The sequence below is a fragment of the Haemaphysalis longicornis genome, unplaced genomic scaffold (genome assembly GCF_048455015.1).
Source record: "Haemaphysalis longicornis isolate Haplotype H1 unplaced genomic scaffold, Haemaphysalis longicornis Haplotype H1 scaffold_6, whole genome shotgun sequence".
NCBI lineage: Eukaryota > Metazoa > Arthropoda > Arachnida > Ixodida > Ixodidae > Haemaphysalis > Haemaphysalis longicornis.
In genome coordinates, this window is record NW_027526407.1 from 65,500,057 (window position 1) to 65,523,936 (window position 23,880).

Genomic DNA, 23,880 nt, shown 5'->3' on the forward strand with positions numbered 1-23,880 from the left:
GTTACCTCCCCGATACTAGTGCAAGAACAGTACTAGTGCAAACTAGTGCAAAAACTAGTGCAAAAAACGCTAGTGCAAAAACAGAAGGCCCACACATTTTGTTTTCACTGCAATGCTTCATGCGTACACACGTCCATCAAAGAAAGACAATAAATCGGAGTTCCCGCACCGGAGTCAAACACAATCGGAGTCCAACACAACGGAAATTCAAGCAACGACGCTGCATGTCCTGTCCCTTGTCCAATCATACCACCGGCTAAATTACTGAAACCTTAAGCAAGCGATGCAAAAAACACAGTATGTGGGCACTAAGGCATACGTCATATCAGTGTTGCTTGGTGGGCGTCTAAGTTATCTGCTTCCCCCTCAATTTCGGTCACACTTACCATTGACACGAGGGAACAGGTATCCGCCACAACGCGTGCAATAATTAAACCCTTAACGTGGTCATGTTTTTTCACACCGTGGCAAAATAATCCTATAAGTACAAACCACGAAAAGGCTATGCATGCTTTCACAGAACTTCGTACTCGTATATGTAGTGATGGCCATACACATTTACACTATTCCGAGAGAGAGACGAAATAACACACAAGTGCGAATACGTGTGCAACATACAAGCGCCGAAAACGAAATATAGTGCGTATGGTGTCAGGTGAAGCACTCTCCCAATGACCGCATGGGACTACCATCAGGGCACGAAAAGGCTTCGTGGAACTCAGGCAGTCGGGACACGCCAATGTTGCAGCCGGCGTACGAGGCACCGAAGTCGACTTCGGTTGGCTCCGGAGGAGGCGCGTAGTGGGAACCGCACAGGACCATGCAGGCCCTTTTTAAGAAGAGCGCGTTTGCGGCTGCTTTGTGCTCGGAGATTTCGGTTCTCTGGCGTGCGTCCAACTGTAGCTTGGTCCTCATGGCGGCCGATATGGCATCTGCGACCGAGAAGGCGTCGTCGAACTGGGATGCGGTCAATGCCTTCTCGCCCGGCGCGTAACGCTTTTTGGAACAGCTGGTGAAATTGGCGTAGGCGTCGGTCGTTTCCTGGCTCCACGCGCTGAGGTTGGCATTTCTGGCGTACTGACGCGTGGCGAACCTGGACACCCGCTTCCCCACCAGAACGGCCACGGTGGCGATGTTGAGGAAGTCGTCGCCTTCGAGGTCGCTGTAGAACACGGGCGGCGTGCCCAGGAACTGAGGTAGCATGATGGTCTTCTCGGCCACGTGTATGTCCGTGCCCAACATGACCTTGAGGTGCAGCTCGTCATAGGAATTAGGAGGTCCTCTCGGGCAACTCGGGTGCAAAGAGATGGCGTAGAGCCTGACCAAGTTGTGAGCGAAATCGCTGCGCGACACGAAGCTGCTGGACGTGTGCTCGCCCTGACCGAAACGACTGCAGCCAAGGATCGCGTCACTGATCGCCTCGCCGGGAAAACGGAGCACAGTAAAGTTGCCGACGAGGACTTCGGCCGCCTTCCTGTCAGCGGTGCTCATCCAGGTCCGGGAAGACACGACGTCGCGCACCGCGAGCAGCTGTAATCGCACGTATTCGTCCATCTTGCGCAGGCCGCGCTCCCTGATGGAGAACATCAAGGACAGTGCATTCACCCAAGTTCTTCCAAATACCCGGGGCGCCAGATCGTCGCAAATTCTCCGGTAGGTGGTTTCGAATCGCGAACCCAACGCCTCGAACTCGTAAGAGAGCACGTGGGACGACAGGAGCGCCATGAGGTACACGGGCCTCGCCACCGACGTTTTATTCACCAGGACAGCATGCAGGTCGGCGCAGGTTAAGCCGAACTGCGGTGCACTCACCAAAGCTCCGCTAGCGATCGCATGTCTCTCGAAAGCTTCCGACCAGATGTCCCTCTCGAAGAGCCCGCACGAAAGATTGCCGATCGTTCGAGGCGAAGGCGCCGCACCAGGCAGAGCTGTTCGTTGGTTCCAGCTTTTGTCCAGTGATACGAGTTCAGCGATGAAGTCTCCGTCGACCTTGACACCACTGACATTGCCGACGACCTGCTCCAAGAACGACTCGGTGGCTTTGGTCGACTTCTTGCTGCCGAGCCGCGCGTGAAAGGGGCGGCCTCTTGAAAGCTCGTACATCACCCCGTTGTCGGTCACGTAAGTGTTCAGCTTGAACAGGGTGTCGAAGTGGTTGGCCACTGAGAGGCGGACGACGTGAAGGAAGAACTCCCGCCAGGAGGTTTCTTTCAGCCAGTCACCAACAGTCACGTGTAAGTCCTGGGGGCAATGATATGGTGGGAGCAAACTACTGAAGTTAGCCTTCCTTTGCCAAGAAACGAAATAGCACTTAGCAACAGGTCGAGTTAGTAAATTTCGAGCCAACAAGGCCGATGTCTGGACTACTCGTTAAGGGCGCACAGAGTTATATGTTGGCAGCTATCAGGATGTCCATTTGTCTGATCACTGGCACGGCTGAGGGTGCATGGCATTGTTTGATTTATGGGTAATATAAACGATACATAGAGAACAAGATGTTAGGACGATAGCTGGGGCAGGTTTGAGTATTATAATTAGGCCGTCGTGCCTGAATGTGCCATCACTTAGTTTGAGAGATAAGTAGTCAGCGTTTCTGTTCATGGCTTCAACAAGTCAGCACTGGCCATGAGAGAGTGGTGAGAGTACGATTAGGCTGCGAATGTTTATATGCGCGTGTCTTTCTAATAAAACTATTTGGAGGTTTGTGCTGCGTAATGTCCGTTGTCTCCTATGTCATATTTGTATGGGCTATGGCTTTTGCGATTGCCACACCAACTTGCTCAGGAATTCGTACTCGTGAGAGAGCAGTGTCCACGTCGGACCCAGACCACCAGCTTTGAATGGTTAAAGGGGCCCACGAAACATTTAAACCGTTTGCTAGGGCTCTGCGCCCCCTGCCAAACAACCCCCTTCTTTCTTAGCCACCCCTTTGACCTATAAAGATTTATACATCCGTGCGTTTCCTCCTTCTGCTGATATACCACTGTGAAGGGTTCCTAATTAAACGCATCGGCCGGCACCAGGCATGCTGGACCATGAGTACGTCCGTGTACCCAATCACGTGTCACTCGCCTCCTAAGTGCCGTTCTCGGCCACAGTATACCCCCCGCGACACGATTAAGCGGAAATTTCGTCACCCCCTACACTCATCACCAACGTCAACGATCAACTGCTACATTCCCTTCACCACTTTGGTGGAAATCAATGCCACGAGCCGTTCGCCGTGATCATCATCGTCATTCGCCGTGATAAGAATTTAGTCACTGTTGCCGCCATCGCGTCTATGACCACCCGTCCACTATGCGGTGGACTATCTGAGCGCAGGCCTATCCGGGTGAAGCCAAGACGGTAGCTTTTAACAGCTTTTAACGTAGTGGTGTCACGGGTTCCCCAGGACTGACCTTAAAAATTCTATTCCCCCCCCCCCCCCCCGTCATGTGCTAACGCGAAGGCTTTTGCAACACGTCGGTTTTTTGGAGAGAAGTGAAATTCCCTACCTTTAAGAGGGTATCAATTGCTGTGCGATTCATCCCAAACCTCAGGGCTGCCAGACAGGAGCTGTAGAAACCGGACGCTGTCCGCAGCACGTCGGTGCCTGGCTCGGCGGAGAGGTACTCGAGTTCCAGACGGTCGTCTCGGTCGTCGAGGAAGTTCCTTGCCGCGTCCGCCATGAACGTCCAAGGTGTCTTGGGGAAGCGAATCCAGGTGCCGCACACGTGTTTGTAGAAGTCGTCGCACGGGTTAACTTCCGGATGCACGGACGCAGCCAGCAGCCGTGATGCCTGCCACATTATATTCATCATTATTATCATCTTAATACCATCTCGTGTTCGCTGCTTTCATCACAAAATGTGAAATTGGTTTACCTGACCTCAGCAAGCGGCCAGCTTGTGGCAAATCAAAATAAATCAAATCAATTTTTATTTCCAGATAAAACTGGATGGTTTCCTGGGTAAAAGCTGCATGAGGCTTAAGCAGCTTGACGGAGCCCAAGAAATCCCTACAAGGCTCGGCGAAAAGTATAGCATAGCATAACATAACACTTGAGTGTGGCGAAATAGCACTGCAAAAATAAAACAAAGGTTTACACACTTTCAGAAATTCACAAACTTCGCCAAGGCACACAAAACACTGACAACAAGATGAGAATACCATTTCCTGGAGGTCGTTCAAAACATAATTGCCGAAATATGTATACAACAAATCTCAAATTAAGGAAACATGTAATCAAGAGTAATGATACTACAAACCTGAAAAATATTGACGAACTTGTTTGTGTGAGAAATTGGCTATGTTTTGATATTTGTTCAAAACAAAAATGGAAGATTATGGGCCAAGATTTGGCCCATAAGGAAAATGCTTATATACATAAGGAAAAAGCTTAATTATGGTAGTTACGGCACTACTTTCGCGCTTCAAGAGGAAGGTTCTTCTGACATATCCCCCATACCTCAATATCGACCGCAGTCTTACACGAGGCTACCACCTGGATTCAGGTGCGATCATAAATCCCGAGACACACACTTCCTGAATGGAAGCATGGAGGTAACTTCCTCAAAGGGTACCTCAGGGGTAACTCGGAAACAAAGATGGCTGAATTAACGCCCGGTATACAATTTTGGAGAGACGGACCACCGGCATGCATGAACGGGTATGTCATGTTCCGTACGTAGGAGTGCGCGCACACACACAAAACTGCAGCGGTCGCCAACGAACTTTGGCGGTCGCTAAACCAGTTTATGGATAATGCAGAAGCTTCTGCCAGCGGTTCCCGGCTCGGACACACTGCCAGAACCACAGCCCGTCACGACCGAAGCCAGTGATCAAACAACGAAATGTTTACCTCTTCTTTTTTTTCTTTCACAGCAGCCTTAGATAGTCTTCAAAATGTGAAATAAACGTTTTCAACAACAACAACAACACGCGCACTCCCATCTGTAGCGTTGTTCGTACTTGCTGCTTGCGTACTATCGCGCGAAGGTACTCCGTTGGCACGAGTGTGCGCTAATGGCCGCTTGGGTGTAGGCACTGTCGGGAGCAAAAGTCTCGATTCCATGCGACGAGCAGCAGCCGGATAACAGCGCATCGCCGCCACGTTAGTGCGTACGTCCCAATCTTCATACCTTCTTAAAGGGCCATGAAGACAAAACACAACCTTACCAAATTTGCAAGACCTAGAATGTGGTAACTCACTCTGCTCTATTGCAGCTGTGAAAGATCTTTTTAACCAAAAAAAAAACGCAAGATATATATTGAAAACTTTTTAATTTAGCGCCCCAGGGACGTAATATTGGCAGAAGTGACGTGTTATTGCACAATACTAAAAACACAGTGATCACTGTATCAACCGCAGGTTAGCATTCAAGGGATACGATCGAACAAAACTAGAGACGGCACTGTAATGGGCTGAGCATGTTTCTTGGCGGGGCCTAAGGTCGGAGGCCGCCAGTCGTTTAAACAAAAATCTGTGACGTCATCGAAAACTCGCCGCTAATTGGCTGGTGAGTCGGCACTGCTGCCTCCGCGTTCCGTAATATCTTCATTGCGTGTTTGAAGTATGCGATAAAATTGGTATGATTGTTATCGGGACAAAGCAGCCTTTTTAGTAGACAAAAGTTGTATTTCGTCTTTATGGCCCCTTTGAGTCAACGTTTTAACTGGACACGAGTTCCTTTTCTCACCCGAACGACGCGCGCAAGGTGCGCATGGTGGCTGAGCAGTGCGGGAGTGGAATCCAGACTTCAGCTTCCGGCTGTACGTATCTGCAAGTCTGCGCACATGTTCTACACATTCGCTTGAGTTGACATGCGTAAGAATGCAGGCGCTCCATGTACGTAGGTCTCAGTTTAACGACAGGATGGGATGTATGCCAGCCTCCAGCAATGAAAAAATGTAGCGAAATTTCGCCCAGAACACCATTCACGGTGGCCTAGAGGCGGAGGCAGCGAGCAGAGGACACAGATGACGACTTGCGATTTTGTTACGAAGCCCCTTCGGTCCACTTGTATACACGGTCTTCATCAGATAGGACAAAAACTTTTAATGTTTCAACGGGAAAACTAAAAAATGCCGACTCCGCCAACCGACGCACGGCGGTGGTATTTAAATAGGTCCCTGCGGCGTCCTGCGAGCTCGGCTAGCGTGGAATGCGACAGAATATGTTTGCTGAGATGTTCGGCCCACCACTGTTTTTAGAATAAGCTGGGGCATTCCTTATACGTTTGAAGGGGTTCCTATTCGCAATACGAAACCATGCGTGAAAGATCTGCGTATTGATGACATGGGAGGCAGCAGCAAGCGTGTAGCCCGGCGTAGTAGAGTGGTAGATTGATAGGTGGGAAAGGCGGCCGTTCGAAGTTCGCGCGACACGATCGCGTGACTGAGTGAGAGGGAGGGTTCTGGTAGTGGCAAGCGAGCCCTGGATATTTGGTGGTGATCGAGCACCGACCGGTTGTGTCCTAGAGTAGGAAACATGGGGGGCCTGTGCGGGCTCGGCAGCGCCACTGGACACTCGGTTGACCAGTTCCCGAACAGCCTGGTGTGCAGATTCGTTTCCCGCGAGTTGGGAGCTGCTTGGTGCCCGGATTATGTGTATTTTTGCTTCGGGAGCACTCGTGGCACTTGAGGCACGATTCGACCGTTGGAGTAATTGCTAATAGACGATTTGGTATTTTTAGGGCTGGTAATGACGGCAACGCTGGTTGCCATTTGCATAGCGTGGGAGATTGAATGGGTGTCGAGAGGGAGGCTAGAATGCGTTGGGAGGAACATACTACGACTACCGTCATTGCTTCACATCATGGATGTTTCTCAGCGTCCGCATAGGGGATTTGTGGGTTAGGCGAGAGTTATCTATGCCAATTATTTTCTCTAACGCGGTTCTTTTCATCTTTATGAATGAGAATCATACGTTTGATGATTGAGGGAGCTGTTGGATTATCATTTGTCCGCGGATGTCAAGGTGGAAGCTGACGTAGTTGCTGGAGGTAATGGGATGACTTAAACCTCGGCCCTGAAGAATATGGCGTCCGATGTCGCTCCTGGAGAGTCGCTCCAACCACAGGATCCGTTGGGCTTCGACAGTTGCGTCTAGGGCATTGCGAAGGCCGAGAGTAGAGAGCCATTTGTGTGGAGGTCAACGGAGGCCATGACAAACAGGTCATGGGCCTGTTTGTAGAATTTACGTACCGGGGCTTTTATTTCAGGTGTTGACCTATCTTTGAGGTTGAGGGGGAGGGTGACGCGCGCTGTCCTACTCAGAAAGGAAGCTTGCTCGAAATGTATTAAGTTTTATTTGACTCCAAAGTGCTTGTTAGCTGTACGAGAGCTGAGTCGCGGAGTCTGATAAACCCCTTTACGGGGGAGTTTTGTTTTTTTCATCCTAGCCGTCATATTGTGCCCTGACGCAAGCCATCCAACAAGGGATTGACCCTTAACCGGTTGGTCTGTTTATTCACATCTGAATGTACCCTACACTCAAGTCTGATCAACAGCGCTGCTTTGACAACGGAGTAAACCTTTTTGTTTTTGTGCCCTCTGCGGTGACTCAAAAGTATACGGGACGGGATAAAATATCCACCAGTGGCATGGGCGTTGGCAGGATTTTGTCTTTAGTACGCAAAGCAATCGCACCGGCGTAGGATAAGAGGGGGGGGGGGTAAATTTAAGAAAAATTCTAATAAACAAACTCGTTTTTGTTATTAAGTTTTTATGAATGAGGAATGTTAAGAATTAGGTTTCTATGCGTTTTTTAACCCTAATACATCACAAGAAGAAACGCTTGCGTTATATGACGGCAACATTTTATTACAGAACGGTCGAAGGCACTGAGTAGTTATGGAACAATTTTCTCGCACCGATCAAGGAACCAGGTAAACTTCAATGATGTTGTGAGCCAGTATGGCGAAAACTGGTATTTTCCTTGTGCAAGCCTTTTCTTACAGTCACTCTTTCATAAATATCAGCGTCATGCGTCTACAGGCATGTGCACCTCAATGTGGTTATCTCTGTGAACCTCCATTACCTCTACTTTTCAATTTTTTTCGCGATTCATCTGAGGCATGCCGAGCCCAGAAAGCCGGTTGTCGTACCCCTTCGAATGAAGCCACTTTTTCGCAGGCCGAATCACGTCAGACGAATTGTCCAGCAAGACAACATGTCGCAGGGAATATGGTGGCCGTTTGCAGAGCACAACTGAAATCGGGATGTATCTCCCAAGCGAATGACAGGAAATTCACGCGGTCTTTATTGAATTCCGTGTTTTCTAACAATCGACGCCTTCGACGTGTTCGCCTTCAGAGTCGAAGCTCTCGAAAAGGTGCTATTTCTAACCTTAAGCTCGGAGCTTCGTTTTTAAATATCGCTCGTTCCTTCAACGCCTTTGATGATGCAATGAAAGTAGAACAAATGCACGGGTGTCTCCAACTTCATGATCTCTTTCTGATAGCAGAAAGATCAAGCAACGAATGAAGATGCTGGGAGCATTCTTTTGGGGTTCAGGAGTGTTCGGCTGGCCCATATTAGGCGTGCAATAATTAACAGCCCACTGAAGTTTGTGCCAAGCTGTCCTGCTGTCTCCTTGTTCTGTGAATGTAATTGCGTAAAGAGTTCTTCGATTTAAACCTGTGCTCGCTTATTGTTTTAGATGCGAAGGCATCTCATTCACTCGCCTTGTCCCTCCATCCGGCGTCGTCGTCGGCGTCCACCCCTCCCCAATTACCCTCGCCGCGCCAGCTGCGCTCTCCGCCGCTCACCCCCTCTCCTCTCCGATAGCGACCACTCCCTCGCGAGAGGCATTGCATTGGATTCGATTGGATAGGTTTGGATTGGCTTGGCTTGGCTTGGATTGGATTGGATTGGATTGGATTGGATTGGATTGGATTGGATTAAAGTGGATTGTGTTGGATTGTGTTGCGGCATAGCCGCGGCAGACGCACTGGCGCCGGCGCGTCCCCTCACCGTTATGCGCGCTATAAAACGCGGTGCCTGCGCCGCTCCGCTCCATCGTTCCAGCGCCGTTCCTCCGCTGTCCAACGCTGCAACGTGAACCCCCTATGCGTCGCATCTACACAGGGGTTCCCGCGAGGGGAGGTGGGAGTTTTTTTTTTATGTCAGGAGGCGCCGAGTGCTTCTGCACCTCTAAAGCGGTACATCTGTCCATTTAACCTGTCAGCATTTAACCAAGTGCGCCGAACAAAATAAACTAAGGGGGTGTATACTGCATTTCGCGACTGATGCAGTCTACATATGTAGAACATTTACCTCTAGCTCGGCTAACGTCACCGGAGTCATTAAATAGTCATCTTGCTCTTTCCCTCTATGAAGCCGGCGGGCGCCCGTCTATTGGCTGAGAATTAAACAAATTCCGCTTTTGATGAAGTTAAAATAAAATTAATTCAATAATTTCTTATAAGCATGTATATCACAGGCTAACGGGGTAACAGGCTAACGGGTAACAGGCTAACGGGACATGTATGACAAGCGCCAGCGGTTCACAAGGTTTGAACGGTTATGACTATTTAATTGGCGTATTCATGGGGGGTATTCCTGGGTATACCATGAATGGGCGTATTCATGGGTATTCACTATTTAAACCGCGTGGTTTAGAAGCCTCAGCGTGACTCCCTGACGACGCTACACCAGGCTCTACTTGGGTCCCTCATCTCGCTACGCCGCCTGTTTCCGGCAGTCGCTTGATATCGACCGTTAGGGAGCTACGACGAAAAGGCGGGCCCATTAAGTGCTCCGCATTTAAAACATCGCCGCGAGGCTCACAGACGACAGCTCACTTTGTCGTGCGGAGGCTGCGAGGCAGCCAACTTTTCACTTCGCATTCTGCATACGCTACGATGTACACGTTGTGGCAGCGACTCGCTTAGGTTGGAGGGATTGAGTTTTCGACGCCACGCCAAATGGGCGGCTGAAAGCTGGTGCTGCCAATTTTAGGGTGCGTGGATGCGCGCCCGTTGCAGCGGAAGGGACGCATCCAGGCAGTCCATGATTTCACTTGTCGCTGCCACCGAGCAGCAGAAAAAAATGAGGGCGCAAATCCTTGGCCTTCCAAATGAGAGCCGCAAGTACGACTTTAGGCGGCACACCGAAATGGCCAGTTCACTGATAGAGGAAAAGTGGTGGTGAGAGGTAGCAATAGCGTCACTAAATAAAGGCTTTTAGAGTATTGGCACGCTATGTGCCGCCAGGATTTTTATTGGTCGGTCGGCATCACGTGATCTTTGTTTACATATGGGCGCTGCCATTTTGTTTCTGGGCCACTCTCCTTTCTCTCTCTCTCTCTCTCTCTCTCTCTCCTCTCTCTCTCTCTCTCTCTCTCTCTCTCTCTCTCTCTCTCTCTCTCTCTCTCTCTCTCTCTCTCTCTCTCTCTCTTCTGCGCGGACGCTAGGGCGGCCGGTTGCACTCTGCCCGTCACAACCGGCGGCTTTTTCGTTGGGAGAGATGGCAACACTGCAAGCTGGAAACAAAATGGCCTCCAGATGCTTCCGGGTGCACGAAGTGGCGGTACTCTTAAGCGTAACTTATTTAGTGATGCTAGGTAGCAAGCAAGCTCAAAAAAGTGCATGACCATCGGAGCCAGCAAATGCTTTTGAGCACCCACAAAGAGGCACTTGCCTGAGTTGCAAAACAAAGAATTCCTCCCATATCGAGACGGTGAGCATTGGGCGAGGGTGTTGGGCAGCTCGGATTCGGCGGTGCAAGATGCCATCGTCGCCCGGGCTGCCAAAGTCACCGGGGACCTTCCTCCCTCGGTCACCACCCCTACCCCGAATTAGCCCTGGCGGCAATAAAAGTTTTCTCTCTCTCTCTCTCTCTCTCTCTCTCTCTCTCTCTCTCTCTCTCTCTCTCTCTCTCTCTCTCTCTCTCTCTCTCTCTCTCTCTCTCTCTCTCTCTCTCTCTCTCTCTCTATCTATCTATCTATCTATCTATCTATCTATCTATCTATCTCTCTCAGCCCCGTGTAGTTGACGAGGGCGGTGGTTTTGTTGAGGGCACCCTCTGGCCTTATGTGTTAAACAGAACTGGGGCCCGCGGGGTCGAAATAGGTCATCATATTCATCGGAACCTCGTTTCTTGCAGTCATGGCCTCGCAGCTTTAGAAAAGCTTTGCGGAAAGAATAATTAGGTTCCGAATCCAAGCAGCAGCTTCCGACCAGAATATTTCACTGCAGGAAACGCACAGAAGCCAGCCTTTTGAACACATCTGACACGGCACTTCAGTGGCTCAGGACCTGCCGTTAGGTGGAGCAGGTCGTTGGGAAATAACCGATGCGTATCTAATCCAGTAATAGACAAGACAGGTTCAGAATTCATGCGAAGGAAAATTTGTTTTTCTGGAGCAGTGACACGGGTAGACTTGTCATGGTAAATGAGTCCGGGTTGGCTGACTTAGATCTTTGGGGTGACTACCTGCGTTCCGCCTGAAGAAACTCCAAAAGGCTGGCGCCCTTCTTCCCCTTCCAGCACGTTGTGGTCGCAATGAACATTCTGGAAAGTTTACGAGTATCAATTTCAGCGGAAAGCAAGCAAGCAGCAATGGAGCACCTGGGCTGAGGATGAGTAGTGAAAGGTTGCAGCGGAGCAGTGTAATTGATTGATTGATTGATTGATTGATTGATTGATTGATTGATTGATTGATTGATTGATTGATTGATTGATTGATTGATTGATTGATTGGAAAGATTAGAAAAACGGTGTAGTAGCAAAGACATGATTGATTGTAGGGTTTAACGCGCCGACGCAACGCAGGCGATGAGGCGCGCCGTAGTGGAGGGCTCCGGATTGATTTTGTCCACCAGGGGATCTTTAACGTGCGCCGAAATCTCGTACACACGGGCGTTTTTGCTTTTCGCCTCCATCAGAAAAGCGGCCGCCGCGGCCGGGAATCGAACCCGCGACCTCGTGCTCAGCAGCGCAACGCCTTAGCCACTGAGCCACCGCGGCGGGTCGGAGCAGTGTAATTGCTGGTGCGGCTTTGGGGAAGAGGTGTGGGGTGGGGGGCGAGTGCTCCTTTTACAACCCCTGCCGACGTCCATGATCAATGGTAAACCGTAGGCGCAAGCCGTAACCGGAATAGAGGGGAAAGGGGGAGGCGGAGCGCAGGCAGTTAGCAAAAAAGGTAGTACATGTAGGCGTGACATTTTCAGATTAGGAAATGCACAAAACACGTTCAGCCGAATTCAATCGTCCTTGTAACTCAAATTGTTGAGGAGCGTTCCCAAGGTTCTGTGAGTAGTTCTTTTATGGGGCAAGCGTTTGCCATCAGGTATGAAGTTGAGGGTTTGACGGAAACCCGTGTGGTCGGTAAACATGTTGGAGTAGAAGCGGAGACACCGACCAAAAGAAACTTCAGTAACGAAGCCGAAACGTCTTGTTGTTGTTTTAAAGTTTTTAAGTTTCTTTTGGTCGGTGTCTCCGCTTCTACTCCGCCATCAGGTATCTGTGATTAAAGAGCACAGCCTTTCTTGGACATCAAGGCGAAAAATTTGGTCTGTCTCTCCGCCCCTGTTTCAGCTGCCTGGCCGAAAGGGAGAATAACCTTTGAACAAGAAGTATATATTGACAAAATCTTTACAAACTACGAAATCCGGAAATATAACGCATATTTGTCAACACTGTTTTGCATGAAGAAAACAGGCATATTTGACGCAAAACTTAGAGACATAGATAAAAGCAGATGTGGCTCTTATTTTCGCTAAAGCAAGTAAAAAATCCGTTAAAACGCTGTTTTGACCACAAAAATGCTGAAAGGACTGGCGCCCGAGTTAGAGATGGCACCCAAAGTTTAGCAGTTACCAATTAGGTCACAATGGACAGCACGCGAAAGGTGAGAAACAATAAAATTGATTTAAATTCAGAAAATATCCACAGTGTTTATCGCGGTACGACCGAGACAGGGGGAAAAGAACAGGAGAGGGAGTCGTGGGAGAGGCGAGTGACAGTTACGTGGCAGGGGTGACGGTAGACTATTGTCTTTCGAAGAAAGTTGCAGCGAAGCCAGGAGGTATGCACCAAATGTTTTTTTCGTTATCTTCTGTGCATATGAACGAATTCCAAACAACTTCCTTTGTAATTTTAGCTGCCCCTCACACCCTCCCTCCCTTCTTTCCCTCTCTAGTGTCTCTCACACAACCGTCGAGCTGCCTGGCCGAGTGCTCTGCCGCAAAGCTGAAATTCTCATCCTACCGCAGGAAAAAAAGAACACTCGAGATACACCGACAGACTGAATATTGGGTGGAGAGCCAGTTATGCTGTAACAATAAAATTCTTGCATTGGTACAAGCAGAATATGGTTGGAAGCATCAAAGCATGCGCTCACATTGACGCATATTTCAGTGGTGCATGCCAGGTCGGAGACCGTCGATTGCCAAATCGTGCGGCGGATGAGCAGGCCAATGCCGACTGCGGCGACGACGAACCCGACCGTTGCCGCGGCGGTCACCAGTAACCAGGATTGCAGACGGCTCTCGACCACTGTGCACATGAAAGGGTGGTATGGAGCGTTTATCGGTTGTCCGGGAAAAAAAAGGGCATTTCCGATTAATAGTTGCGCACAGTTCTGGACCCACGCGCAGTGTATATTGACGGGCAATAATTATTACCTTCAGCAAGCCTGCAAACTCTCCTCCCGGATCTCAGGAAAAATAAGCGGAGTCAACACCATTGGTCGCATTGCGAGAAATTTCGCACTACTGCCGCGTATACACGACGACAATCTCCTTCGCGGGCATGTACCGCACGCATCGTGCAATCCCCCTGTTACGGGTACATGCCCACGAAAAATATTGCCATGGTATCCTGGTATCACAGCGGCTGAGCGATATCTTCAGTGGCTACGAAGCGCTGAAGGTCCTGGAGCCACGTCGGACGAAAGGGCTGCCTACCGCACATGGCATGCAACCTCAACATGGGGACTGCGCGATGAAAATTTTCCGTGTGGTACGCGCCCACAAAGGAGATTGCCCGGTTATCTACGCCACGGTACTGTCGACTCGACAGGCGATGTGTCCCTCAACCTCACTCTAAGCTGTTCAGATAAGAAGAAGCGACTCCATGTCGTATCCAAACGAATACCTTCGTCCATCCAATCCGCTTGCACCACATGTTTCCACTTAAATTTCCCTCCAAATGCACTGCTCTCAGCCAGGCACACAGCCAACATGTTATTAGAGTGTGCACATATACCAACCTTTCCCCATTTTCTTACCCCTCCTTTTCCCTGCGCTGTGGTAAAACCTTAATACCAGCGACTGCAGGAACGTCCAGAAACTTCTGCCAACTAGGGCATCGGTCACCCTGTCCTCACTTGGATTCCTGGATTATCTAGGGTACCCCTCCTTTATTCCTTTATAGTTGAATAAGCGTTTCGGACTACTACCAAAGCTATACTACTAGAACTCAAAGTAAACTTGCAGGATTATTCGTCGTGTAGTGCAACTCATGTCATTATTTATTAGGCATGCCGTGGAAGTGCATGGGGCCCATGTTGTTTGCGAGGTCTTGGGAATGGACAACGCGGCGTCTAAAGCTACGTACGATGGTGCTGCTGCCTCTCAGAATTCAAGCCATGGCTACAGTGTCATCCGACGGCATCATAAAGTTTTGGCTACGCTTGCAGCTGGAAGAATGTTTGCAGCAGTGGTTTAGAGGTTCGTCTTAGCTCATGGTATGAAAGGCGGTGGTTCGAACCCTCGCCTTACCTGTTTTCTTTGCACATTACGCTTCAACTACAATTTTTACTCCTTAGGTTACGTTTCGGTTTTTTAATATTGATTAGTTTCCATACGTTACATTGCGGTAGGTTCGCCTAGTGATAACAAAATACGTAGTGGCAGAGGCGGCGTCTCGCAAAAAAACTCCATTTTACGCCACTTTTGCGGAGTGGTTATAGTACCACCTGACGGTCCACCGTGCGCAGCAAAAAACAGAAAGCACGAAGCGCCCACGTGGTTACCTGACGAACAAAAGTTGAACCTGGATTTTAGGGAACCCCAACTTTACGAATTTCCTGAATTAACAAAGAAAAAAATCCGGTTTTAAATGCAGATCATTTCAGTAAATCACGATGTCACCCGCGTTGACGCCCGTAGTCGTAGTCCGCACTCCTCCCCCTACAGTATATAAAAAGAATACTATCCGGCGCCAGGTTTCGATCCCTCGACCCTGCGGGCGGAACGCAATGTACATGGTGCTCTACCCACTGCGCCACAAAGCCGGCACAGAATGGGAGGCTACGAACGCGCCTTATATCCTTGACTCATTCAAACTACGCCAAGAAGCTGCTGATAAAACGCATTCACTACCACCAACTCCCCAAACACTAAACGTTAACGCAATACACCCACCCCCTATGCGACGCATTTACTCGAGTCCCCCTCGCGGGGAGATGGGCCCAATTTTTTTTAGTAGTTCACCGCAGGCTTCGTGCTTTCTCAACTTTAACAACTTGCCGACTGAAAGAATTTATTCGCGAGTCCCGGTGACATTTGTAATATAAGGTTCAACAGTACGCAATGACGCCAAGAAGATTTCAAGCGTGAAATGCAGCCCGAGATTCGACTGTTTGGAATAAGTCCCAAAGGGCTATAAGGTATAGTATGGCTGCGACAAAAAAATGGTCGACGTGACAGTGTCGCATGGTCCCCTAACGGTTTCTCTTCATAAAACAAACTTCTCGTTGTACGAAATCCTTCGGTAGTTAGCAGAGTTTTATCATAAGGTATGAGAGTGCAGCTAAGGTTTCAAGCTGAGATTTCTCGCAAAATATGTTGTTGCGGGACATTCAATTCCTCTCGCGACACTCGACCTTTCCAGCCGAATTTAGCACTGCTTAAATCGACACTTGTTCCTAAACCACGCACTTATTGATTAGCGGTTTTTAGTCGCAAGGGTCATTAAGACCAAATCGTTACCTTCCCCACTCTGTGAAAAAAAACGTCGTTCTTGTTGTCTAATACGTACAATTGAGTTTGAAGTTCGAACCCTGGTAGTCAGAGTAGAAGCCGAGTGTGTTATTACCGCACTGCCTCCACACATTGCCAGCAGTGTAATAAAAGTTAAAATGGTCCGTGCCTTGTGACTCAAGCAGGCGACAGCATGCGAGTAGAGCAGGGTCAACCCAGCAGCGGAGAACTCTCATTCCGCGAAACCACCTGAGCGTGGACTTCCAGTCTACCTGTTTTTCGAATGCTAAGCATTTTTTTCGTGAGCCCCGGGCCTTTTCTTGTGGCCCGTATACAGTACTTTTATGTACTTTTGTGCGATACTTCTATCCAGTATTTTTATGCGGTATCGTCACACCGCCAAGAATGCAAGTGTAGAGTTAAGTAACAAGTGGAATTGTGCACCGATATATAACGGGACAGATCTGTGGGAGTGATATTCTGGAGACCCCATTCCCTACGAGTGAAAGCAGGGTTGAGATGAATGACGTGAATGTGCTCACCACTTCGGGGGAAGAGGACCTCTCTCTCTTCGACAAAAATACTTGCAATTTGTCCAAGCGGAGATTAAGCATTGGCTTTTAGGTGCGGAGTACCTTAGGACCGCACAATGACCGTCCGCGTCCGTGCGCATAGCATTTATATTCGCAAAAAAATCACATAGGCACCGGCAGGATTCGAGCCTGCGTCTGGTAGACGAAACAGAGTTTGTGCCAGTCATGTTACCCATTGGATCCGAGAGCCAAACGGCTTACTCCCTCGCCTGTAACGGTGAGGAGTACCTTAGGACACCCCAATGTTCGTCCGCGTCCATCCGTGCGCACACCACCATCAAGCGAAATTACATTTGAGCCGTGAGTTGCAGTTTCATTTAGGAAATAATCACGGCTCAAATCGAATGACGGTCGGGGAGCCAATCGGATGTCACTCGGGGCGCAACTTAGATGTCATTTCGAGTCCGCATACTCCGCACCCTCGCCATCATCCACGGAGTGGAGATGCTGCCATTTTTTTTTTCATTCATCATTGACATGCTTCGGTTTTGTGATTTTTTCGCAGTCTCGTATTTTCCAAGAGAAGCAGTCCCGACAGCGTACTTTTTCTTCGGTCATCTTTTATATAACAAGAGTAACAAATTCTGTAAATTAAAAAAGGCTGTAAAAAACGTTTCACACTTGGGCGTTTTGCCCTCAATACAAGAACAACTAGAAAAAGACTGACGATTACTAAACTCCCCGATGCGAAATTTGTGTGCAGCGCAAACTGCAGTCTTCTCGGTCAAGGCGCATATCTGCTGCATCTTAGGAAGTGATCACGGTGTCAGCGAACGCACGGAAGAGCGTGCTTATTTGCCATTATCTCGCATAGCGTCGCCGCCACCGACCATGTTGTTGCAAATTGTGTTTGAACCTCCAGCGCGAATATCACGTGGTTCGGAGAAGCCATGAACAGAGGAGCAGCATCTCGCGAAAGTGTGAGGGGAGGGCACTCTGCGGCAGCGGTGCATGGCAAAAGTGTGAGGGTGAAGCAGTGAGAGAGATGACGCCATAACAATGCGTGCTGCCCTCAAACTCGTACTTTCGCCTGACACGCCTCCTCCATTTTCTTTCTACCATCGGTGCCTCGTTCATTCGCTCGGTTACGCGGAGATCTACGGCCGCCGCCAAACCACGGTACCGTGCTGCAAAATACTGCGCAATAAAACTGATTATAAATCGAGACAGGTGAGGAGGCTGCCAGTCCTTTCAATTGCACTTACCTTCCTCCTTCGGACTTCTCATGTCGCGCCCTGCAAAGAAGGAACGTCGTGTGTTAAATATAAACGATTTTTTGAACACGACATTCTCGTTGAAAATGCGATCCTCGATCTTTGATGTTAGAGTGCGTGTACTGTTTCGTGCGCGTACATTTAGAGGGGAAGGTTATAACAGCTTGTGCATTAATCACTTTTGCGAATTATTTGGTGATCTCAAATAATGTGAAGAGTATACACATATACGTAAGTAGTACGAGTCCTTGAGATCGTCCATCCATCTATCCATCCATCCGAGCATCCGCCCCAGCCCATTTGACTCATCCCAACCCAACCATACATTCACACATCCATCCATCCATCCGTCCGTCAGTCTGTCCATCCATCCATCCATCCATCCATCCATCCATACATCATCCACCCGTCCGTCATTCATCCATCTATCCGTCTGCCCATTCATCCATCCATCCGTCCGTCCATCCATCCATCCATCCATCCACCCATCCAGCCATCCACCTATCCGTCACTCCATCCATCCGTCACTCCATCCATCCATCCATCCATCCATCCATCCATCCATCCATCCATCCATCCATCCATCCATCCATTCATCCATCCGCCCGTTGGACTCATCCCAACCCACCCATACATTCATCGATCCATCCATGCGGCCGTCCGTCCATCCGTCCCCCCATTCCTCGCACTCCAGTGTTTGTTATACGGTGGAATTTTGTGAGCACATTGTGAATGACTAGTGCATGTTCACCCTCCTTTAGTAAGGAACCAAGAGCAGGCCAGGCACAGTTGCTTCCACGTATGAGCAAACGGCGGCGGAGAGATGGGAAGCTGAATTATTACTTGGCGAAGGACATCTGGAAAGCACTGCAGGGGAGGCCGGTGTTATTCTTCCCACTGCGCAGGCAGAGAGAGAGAGAGAGAGAGAGAGAGAGAGAGAGAGAGAGAGAGAGAGAGAGCAGTAAAACTTTGAAGATGGTAGAAAACACAAGAAAGACTTGCCCTGACGAAGGCAAGTCTCTTTGCTGAAACGTTGGCAACAATCGGGGTTTCTACCTTGTTCGAAGTATTATATATATATATGCACAAGTATGGGCACCATAAAAACATTCACAGTTTTCACGCCCACAAGATCAGTGGCCAAAAAACTCAGAGCCGATGGTAAAGTAGCCGCCAACTTATCGCGTAAGCATTGAAATTTTCGGAGAGCAAAAAAAATTCGTCGCTGACTCAACCATATATGTATGCTTTCGACATATACTTTGGTGAAGATCGAAAGAATAACTGAAGTTATCTTACCTCCGAAGGGTTTGATTTCCTTCAAATCTTCGTTGGAAATGGCCGGTGCTGCTCTTCCTTCTAGTTTTTTCTCGAGAGCTCCGGTCTCTGAAAGAATAGAACAAAATTTTAAGACAGCTCGACAAGGGCGCGTTCATGCACACCGATTGCACACGTTTGTAGGCTTTCACGGTAACGTTGTGAATATATCGCTGTACGGAAATATTTTGAACTATGCTTTGCTTAACCCCATCCACAACAATTTATACAAGTTACACTACACAATTAACATAATTTACACTTTTCAATGTGGAATAAATAGCGCATTTGAGGGTATGGAACGCAATAACTTACTTTTTACTGAATGTTGAAAAAAAACAGATAATCTTGTTAATTCGACCAGCCGGTAAATCAGCATCATTTGTCAACAATTTGATAAACTTGGTTAAAGTGCGTTTTGTGTAACCATGGCGCTGTATTGTGTACAGTTTCCCCTTAACAGTAGTGGGTCCTCTGAATCCACAGGATTCGTTTGTAAGAGCTTGCCCAATCTGAGAAACCCGAGCACGAAGCTAGAAAAAGTAATCCGAACGTGGCTTCTCATCCGTCACATTTGAAACCATTTGCAAATGGGAAGTAGTTTGAATCAAACTGTTGTTGCATCAAAGGACGAACGCGAGAGCTGGTCGCCAATTTTAAAGCCAACCGCTGAGCAACCGGTAGTGCGTAATGCATAGAGTGGGGCAAGTAGTACATGGTCGAATATGATGACAGCGTAGGTCCCTTGTGGTGCCGTAATAGTGAACGAGATTGCGCAATACGGCGTCATTACGGCGTACAGTAAAGACAGCTTATATCGAACAGCGCGAGGATTGTAAAAGAGTTCGATATAGCAAAAATTCGGTATAGAAAGTTAAGCAAAAAAAAACTTACATGAGGGCAATCCTGCCGACGGAGTCACGAGCTAGCGCTGAGCTCTTACCACCCTGCAGTTCACTATTGATACGACACTTTCTTGGAAAGAAAATAATCATTCATTGGGGCGGCAGAACTGCGTGAGTGTAGCCTGCTTCCTGGAGCGCAACGCGTTTCTGTTGATTGCTTGCTCCACGTTATCTAAACAGTCGACAAGCACAAGACCGCTGCCCTAAATGGCACTGCAGTATAGCCGTAGCAGGGCCATGGCAGCGACGGCTTCGCTCGTGCTCGGAAGCGGTACGGAGTCCTCGGCGTTTTCGACAGAGCGGAAAGAAGCATGGGTACAAGCAAATAACGGCGAACCCAGCGAACCGAGCAAGTGCGGACAGAGAGTGGCGCGGACTTGAAGATGAGTGACACCGCTACACGCAGCACCCAATGCGGCGCTTTCGGCGCCAACTGCAGCATACGTGGCGCTGGTCCACTCTGCCGCAGCCGGTTTGGACGCGCTCAAGGCTCGCGCGGGAGTCGCAAGCGACACCCGCGACACCGCTTCGCACCGATGTATTGCGGGAAAGCCTGCCGCATGCCTAAAGAGAGTGAAAAATCCGGCGCGCGAGAGTTCGATATATCCATTGTGAGCAAAATCGCGTTCGATATAGAAAGTTTAAAACGCATGTAATTTTTACCAGAATTATACAAGGGTTCGATATAGGCAATAATCCATGTTCGATATAAGCAGGCTTTACTGTAGTTTTTTGGCTGTCGTGAAGGAAGGAATGAAAAGAGACGATCTGTCTCTTATGTGCTAGATTTTACCAAGCAACACGCAAGCGTTATCAGCGGAATGTGTAGAAAGGCCATCAAGGATCACCACACAAACCTTTGCCAAGTACTCCGGTGTTGCGTTTTCTCTGTTTCCCTTCAGGACAACAACGCCCTCAGTTGTGCGAAAGGTTCTCATCGGCGTTTAGCGGTCTTTTATGCTCGTTGCACGTCGTCCACTCCTTTACGAGGTTCTTTAACGGAACGTGGCGTTGACAGGTTTTTTAGAGTTTCATATGATGTTTAGTAATAGTTAGAGGGATGACAGGGCTGGTGTAAGCAGGACCATCTCTAATCATTGAAAAGACGGGGCAAGCATATTTTGCAATATCCAGAACAGCTTCGCTTGCCATTTAATTAAGACAGAATGCCCAGCTGTGGTTACAGACACAGTAGTGTTTAAAGTCACCACTATAATACGTTGATATAAAAACATTCTTACGTTTCTTGACGATTGCTGGTGAAAGAGAGAATGGCGGGGGAGGACGTTGTTGCAAACAATATGAAATAAAATAAACACCATCGCACATGTTATTCAAAAACATTTGATACGCGTGGGCATTTGAATCGTTTTATGAAAACAGTGCACATCGTATCATGTAGATGTGTAAACACCTCACAGCAGCAACAATTTACGCACGGCCAAGCGTTGTGACGATTCTCTAAGACCAATATTTCACGCTGTATGATTTGCATTCGTCACTTTGAAACGAAAGAAAAATGTAGAGCGTTGTTTAGGGCAATCTAGGATCTGACATCTTTAAGTGAACCTCCAGGCGTACTAGTCGTTCCCAGCACCCTTTCACTCGATGAATGATTGTTTTTTAATCACATTTTAACTGTGCAGGCATTGCAATACCGGTGATGGGCATATGTCGTCAGATCAACGGGATGGCCCGTATGCTTGAAAAAGCCACATCAAGCATTGTTTAAGGGGGCTTTCGTGCCGGTGCCATTTTTCTCTCGCTGCTGCGTGAGCCTGTTCACAATGTTTATTTTCCGACATCCTGTAAGGCTTTAGGTTTTTAGCCATGCAAATAAACATGCGAGTGGTTGCATAGCTTACGGTATTTGGCCCAGTGACCTGGTGAAAGAAACATTTTTAGAGCTCTATCCAAGCGACAAATAGTCGTACAAAGCTCAATCTAGCATATACAGACCATGCCAAAGCAATTCGTGGAAACAGGACAGGAACACTTACCGCCACGACCCTCATACGCTGCATCAAAATGACGAACTCGAGTCAGCGAACGAATGAAGTTAAGGCACTGCAGAGAATGGCAGCACGGCTCAAACTTTCAGAAAGCGCCCAAGCCATCTGCGTAGCTGCATGAAATACGTTAAAAAGCAGCGATAAGTACCACAACCAATGCACACTCAGCCCGAAATGGTGTCTCCTGGTCCCTATTTTCTAGGTCTAGACGCTTTTGCTTCGTATTGCTATAGACGAAACAATCGAAATATGATGTATTTGCAAGTTGTGCACAACCCATGAATATAGGCAACCGCTGAAGAAAGACAAGCCCGCTTCGCTCTATGTTTTGTTTTCCTTTTCCTCAGCTGGCATCCAAACATCATCCTGCTCGTTGTCTTCCCGTGAGCACTGGGAAAGTAACGGGGGAGCATAGCTCCTCCAATTATGCCACCAGCTGGCATGAAAACTTATTTTGCCTCGTAGCTTGTCTCGGAGCTGCAAAAAGATATCGCCTGTCACCATTTATTCATATCGCCCTACTTGTTTCTCCGTCTACATAGCTGTTATCTGTTTCGGCTTGAAGCTCCAAATCATTAATAACACCTCGCCCTTGTGAGGTACTGGAATCCCTTTCCCCTTCAACTTATGGACGTTCTGCTTATTTGCGAAAACGGTAGGCTGTTCCACTGGATACAGATTATAACCTTGTTATTTTCACGTCAATGGCTGTCCGTGTCAATCATATGGTGTCAATGTACACTTTTGGCGGGGCCACGGTTTTCAAGTCAATCGCTATGGACGCCAGTGCCACAAAATTTCTCTTGCACCACAAGGCGAGGGCGGTTTATAAGAACACAATAATGTGTGACGAAAGCGTAATTACAGCTACATTTTGCGCTAAATTACTGCAATGAGTTTTTTGCTGGTAATCAGGTTGAAGGAGCACTTACGATTTGGAGACGACCTGGGTTCTGGAAATTCTGTTGAGCAACAGAATGGTGATCATACAATAAATATTGTAGTGAAAATAATAACAGATTTTTTTTTCCGTTACCTCAAAGAATGAACTGCTGTATGGTTATTACTGCCACTTATTCACATTAAACGGGACACTCACCACTTAAAACCCTGAAGTCTGTAGGGGCTGAAAAGTAACAGAATCTTATTGAAACGCGTTGTTCTGAGAGCAGAGCGATACAGTCGAACACGGATATATCGAACCCCAAAGGGATCACGAAATAGTTCGATATATGAAAAATTCGATATAAAAAATATGGGCTCTGAGACCTCACCTGTGGCGGACGACCACTTACCGATCGGCGCATTCAAGAATGACAACTAATTCCGCACTAACAACGCAACAGGATGCTTTATTTGCGTGAGAAGAAATAGCTGATCTTGGCCTGCTTCTTCGTCCTGTACATGGAATTAAAGACGCTGGTCTCGATATTTTCGAGGCTATCCAGGTGTGACAGCCCAGTTCCTCCGATGTCGCCGCAACTACGCAGAATCAAGCTGAACGCAGCCGCCAGTTCACCGGCGGAGTACGATCGGGTAGCCGCATCCTCGTCCGGACGATCTTCGCCACTCGAGCTATCAGCCTGGGTTCCTGCAACCGCAGCTACGATATCCTCGTCACCGACGCTCGCAACAGCCTAAACATTGCTGTCAGCGTTCACGAAGTCGCCGGCAGACAGTCCGGCTGGAACAGCAGCCGGGAAAAGGGACGACAGCTCGCGAAACGTGTCGTCCATGCCCTATTCGTCATCGTCGCCGTCTTCGCAAGCTTCCGAATGTTCGGCCGTCACGAAGCCTGCCTTCCGGAAGCAGTTGGCCACGCTCTGCTTTACGCTGTTCCAGGCACCCGTCATCATGTGTATGGCCCCCAACTGGTCAACTTTAAGCTCGGTGCCAACGCGGAGGTTCATCAAAAGCCTATCGAG

The 23,880-nt window shown here is 48.6% G+C and overlaps 1 protein-coding gene across 1 annotated transcript; it reads right to left on the minus strand.

The window, feature by feature from the left end:
* Positions 1-17,734, minus strand: LOC144143060 (endothelin-converting enzyme 2-like). Its single transcript, XM_077674875.1, has 4 exons — positions 17,713-17,734; positions 13,331-13,485; positions 3,498-3,782; positions 1-2,241 (listed from the first exon to the last, which is right to left on the minus strand). Exons 1-4 carry the CDS (start codon positions 17,732-17,734, stop codon positions 652-654), a joined length of 2,052 nt encoding a protein of 683 aa, XP_077531001.1. The 3' UTR covers positions 1-651.
* Positions 17,735-23,880: the final 6,146 nt, after the last annotated feature.

Excerpts from the sequence above, each read along its gene's own strand:
- LOC144143060 (XM_077674875.1), bottom strand. The coding sequence starts at position 17,734 with ATGAGAAGTCCGAAGGAGGAAG. Across the intron at positions 13,486-17,712 it reads GAGAAGTCCGAAGGAGGAAG|TGGTCGAGAGCCGTCTGCAA; the intron begins GTAAGTGCAATT and ends TCATGTGCACAG. Across the intron at positions 3,783-13,330 it reads CCACTGAAATATGCGTCAAT|GCATCACGGCTGCTGGCTGC; the intron begins GTGAGCGCATGC and ends ATAATGTGGCAG.